Raw genomic sequence first — 4560 nt, forward strand, 5'->3', positions numbered from 1 at the left:
CTCTCTCCCAATAAAACTGAGGTGAGTCTTCTGTAGCCTCTGCCAGAGGCACCCTATGGGGCCAGGGACAGAACTGCCTCAACTCTTGAGAGGTCAGGCTCTGGTTCTTGGATGATGTGATTTTTTTTTTATTTTTAAGTTTCTCTGTTTATTCATAGCATTCGAAACCTGTCCTTTGGGAAAACTGGGTTTACTCTTTATTTTCTATTCTGACTTTTCATTTTTTATAAAATACAGTCAAATTGGAAAATGCTAATCTGTCTTGGGAGGTACTAAGAGGACCAGAGAGAGGACTTAGGGCAGCTAAGGGGCTGAACAGAGGGAAGCAGCCCTCTTCCTCTAAGAGGGTGGGAGATCCCAGAGCAAGGCCTTGGGGGACAGACAGCTTCTGTTCCACCCTCCTGTTCCCCTATTTCATGCTGAGTGGTCCAGCTCTTGTCCTGGGGTGTCCATGAGAGCCTCCCTTGACCTTTGAGTAGAGTCCTTGTCCCATGAGTCAGTCTGAGAGGCTTTCTTTCCATTCCCTGATGGTGACCACCCTTTACTGGAAAAGTATCTTCCCTCAAAGGCAGGATTCTAGGGGTGAGAGTCCTCCAGGGTGGAGAGGCTCCTGGTCTTCAGCTCTCAGGACAGAGGTCACTTACTGTGGGCACAGACATGAGTAAGTAGAAGCCACCACAGCTCCTGCCCTGAGTTGTTTTCAGTGGAGTCGGGCCCCAACCGGGAAGGACCTGCTGAGCGCCCAGGGATCCCAGCGAGAGTTGGTCCTGGAATTCCCTCCTCCAGGCACAGGCTCGCTAGGCCTGGTTAAAATTAACTCCACCAATTAAAGGCATCGTTAGGAGACAATGCTGCCTGTCTCCCTCTTTATTTTTAATTACTGGGCCTCGCCTGAAGTTGTCAAACCATTTATAATTAGAACCTAGCAAGCTCGTGAGCAGTAGGCCAGAGGGAGGGAAAAGGAGGGAAGCAGAAGGTGGAGAAGATGGGGTGCCCTCCTCCTGCCCAGTCCAAGCACACTTCTGGTCCTGCAGCCACTGGTTCACCTGTCTCCTGTGGCTGTGACAGGCACTGCCCTGCTAATGGACTGGGTGGCCTGGGAGAGCACTCTCGGCTGGCTGGCCCTCCCTCTCCTCTCAGCGCACACCCTGATTATAGTCATTAAAGAGTCACCCTGAGTGACAGGGAGACAGGCGGGTGGTGCATCCATGTCCTGGGAGGCAGGATGCGGCTGCAGGATGGGCTCAGGCTGCAGAGAAAGAGCAGGCCTGCACAGGAGTGAGGCTACTCTCCCCTCACCCTGCAGGCAGGCAGCCATCATCCTGAAAACAGACCACAGTTGGCACAGCAAAAACTGCATTATGGCAGGAGGGAAAGCCAGCTGTAGCTGTACACACACACACACACACACACACACACACACAGAGTGGGCCCCTTCCATCTGATTTTCTGATCCAGCTGGGCCTCAATGCAGCCCACAACCTCACAATATGCACCAGGACCCACTTGCTGCAGATGTCCCCGAAGGACAGCTGAGAAAGGGCTGAAATAAAGCTTCTCTCCTGCCAGGAAAAGGTCAAACATGAAGCAGTCGGTAAGTTTGGTTTGGGGGTCCAGGGTCTTGGCTCCTAGGTATCCACTTCCATCCTTTGCCCTGGAAAATGGGCATCTCTTCTCCTTACTGTTCAGAGAAGCTCCTAAAAGACCCAGAGGAGCTACTCGCTCCATAGAGCTTCCAAATATTCTGTAAATCCTTACAGAAGCAGATCACTGTCTTTTTCTCCCAACAAGCTGCTGGTGAATTCATACTACTGACCTTTCAGTTAGCATTTGTGTGCTTTAACCATTGCACCACCAGAGCACCTTGAAACTTGGACTAGCCCCTCATTAAAAGGGTCCCTCACAAGACTCAGCTGACTATTCAGGATGTCTGCTCATCCCACTCTCTCACAACTAGTCTTGCAAACAGTCAAGTCATTGGTAATCAAGAAGTTGGAGCTTCAAGTCCACAGCATGGTTCAGATCAGGAAAGGAGTGCATCAGGGATGCACCCTATCTCCCTACCTTTTCAATCTGTATGTGGAATAGATCATTCTGGATGTTGGGCTTGATGAGGAGGAGTGTGACATCAGGATTGGAGAAACACTCATCAAGACCTGCTATATGCAGATGACACAACCTTGCTCACTGAGGAGGACCTGAAGCATTTGCTGCAGAAGGTCAAAGACTAAAGTCTTCAATATGGAAATTAAGCTCAAGATCAAGAAAACAAAGATTTTCACCACTGAACCCATTGGCAGAACCATGATGGAAGGAGAAGAGATTTAGGTTGTTAAAAATTTCTGCTTGCTCAACTTCACAATCAATGTTCTTGGTACCAGCAGTCAGGAAAACAAAAGACGAATTGCGTTGGGAAAGTCTGCTATCAGGGACCTCACCAAAGCCCTAAAGAGTAGTGATGTCAGGCCATGGTCTTCAGAATTACTTGCTGTGCATCAGAGAGCTAGAAAATGACTAAGGATGACAAAAAAAAAAAAAAAAGAAACAGATAATCAAGACTCAACTCATTGCAATTGAGTTCATGTCAACTAATAGCTGGCTCTCTAGTGGGTTTTCAGAGGCTGGAAAGGGCAGGGGAAAAGACCACCTTTGGCTTAGTAGTGCAACACCTTATGGATAACACTAAAAGAGTCAATTCATAGAAATCAATAGCATTGTCTATTAATACAGATATCATGGTGTGGGCAGCAGAAGCTTCCTTATCATGGCAGTGGCATAAGGTTAGGAAGGCCTGGGGGTCATGCCAGCACGAATGCCATTGTTCTTTCAGAGTGAGGCAGGTCATTCATGGGTACAATGCTTGTCTGTCAGATGCTGCACTAAAGTAGAGCTCCTACATTAAGACTAGGAAGAAGGATTGACCATCCACTTCTGAAATAGCAGGTCTTAAAAATCCCTATAAACAATAGAGCACATTTAGCCAAATATATAGCACTGGAGACAGAGCCCTCAAATTGAAAGATACTAAAAAAATGAGAAGGAATAGTTACAAACATGCCCTCAGATTAGAAGACACTAAACAATGAGGAGGAACCATTATAAACTAATAATTGGAACATGGAGTATATTAAGTAAAAATTTAGGAAAATTGGACATTGTTGATGCACCAAGATTGGAACACATGAAGACTGATATACTTACTGCAAGCTGAAATGAACTGGCATTGGCCACTTTGAATCACACAATCATGTGTTCTACTATGCCAGGAATTAAAAAGTAAGAGAAAAGTGTGGTTGCATTAATAATTAAAAAGACCACATCTAGATCCATCTTGAATTACAACGCTCTGAATGAGAGAATGCTAACTGTATACAAGGAAGAATATGCATACAAGGGAGACTGGTTAATATAACTTTCATTCAAATATATGCACCAACAACTAAAGCCAAAGGGAAAGAAATTGAAAATTTCCTCCAACATTTGCACTCTGATATTGCTCGAACATACAATCAAGATGCATTGGGACTAGAATGCAAAAATAAGAACAAGGAAGAAGGCCAAGCAGCTGAAAGTTATGGGCTTGATGACAGAAATGAGGCTGGAGATAGAATGACTGAATTTTGTATAATCAATGATCTATTCATTGCCTATATCTTTTTTTTTTTCTCTTGAGAAACAAGCATCTGTGTTTATTAACCACGGGGAAGGAAGTCAGAGCCTGCTGACTCCAAGCCAGTCCCTCCTGTAGTCTATCCCCTTAGGCCAAGCACCTCCTGGAAAGGCCACTTCTCCCCACCCCTGCCCCGGGTGAGTTCCCAGGGAACAAGGAAAGGACAAGGAAGTCAGCAAATGACAGAAGCCAAGGAGGGAAGGAGGAAATGACAGGTAGACAGACACAGAGAGATCTGGGATCACTCATTCTCAATGAGGAGGGCTACATGCCCCAAATTCTGCTCCGGGAGAGGAACCAAGCAGGAGAACACACATGTCAAAAAACTTGTATGTGAAGGGCTGGTGGCACGGGGTGGGAATGGACCAAGGTCAAGAGGCAACCCTCTCCAAGAGAGAGTCCTGCCAGGTGCATGCTGGTCCAGCCTCTGAGTCAAGTTCAACAGAATCCCGAAATGCATCCAGGAGCGGTCAAGGGCCAACTGCACCTCTACAAAGGCAAACGTCCAGAGATCTAGCACTCGACCGCAGGGGTCTCCCGGGCCTGCCGCAGGCCATACAGCCACTTGATCACGCGGGCATTGCGCTCCACCACCGACACCCCATAGGGCACACGCTCCCGCACCCGGTCTTCGGCGGTGGCAGAGCTGCGGCGGGAGCAGCCCCCCTCGGAGCTGCCCGGCCCAGCACTGGGCCCGGCCAGGGACATGATGTCCGAGTTGGCTCGTGCCAGGTGGGCCACGCCCAGACCACGGGCCTCCTCGGGGTCCAGCCCACAGAAGTTAAAGAAGCGCTCCAGGTCAGCAGTGGCCCTCGAGAAGCGCTCACTCAGGTCCGACTTGGAGCGCTGCAAACCCGGTGGCCGGGCAGGGCTGGAGGCGGCAGCTCTGC

General features: G+C 48.5%; 1 protein-coding gene across 1 annotated transcript in view; it reads right to left on the reverse strand.

Moving 5' to 3' along the window:
• Window positions 1-4183: 4183 nt before the first annotated feature.
• The window catches only part of LOC102877315 (protein FAM110A-like), a 904-nt gene continuing 527 nt past the window's right edge, over window positions 4184-4560 (reverse strand). Inside the window, exon 2 of the mRNA XM_006895639.1 lies at window positions 4184-4556. Within this exon, the coding sequence (XP_006895701.1) occupies window positions 4184-4556 (373 nt within the window). The remainder of the gene's footprint in view (window positions 4557-4560) is intronic.

Source organism: Elephantulus edwardii, unplaced genomic scaffold, assembly GCF_000299155.1.
Source record: "Elephantulus edwardii isolate Elephantulus edwardi_28Jun2011 unplaced genomic scaffold, EleEdw1.0 scaffold00171, whole genome shotgun sequence".
NCBI classification, from domain to species: domain Eukaryota; kingdom Metazoa; phylum Chordata; class Mammalia; order Macroscelidea; family Macroscelididae; genus Elephantulus; species Elephantulus edwardii.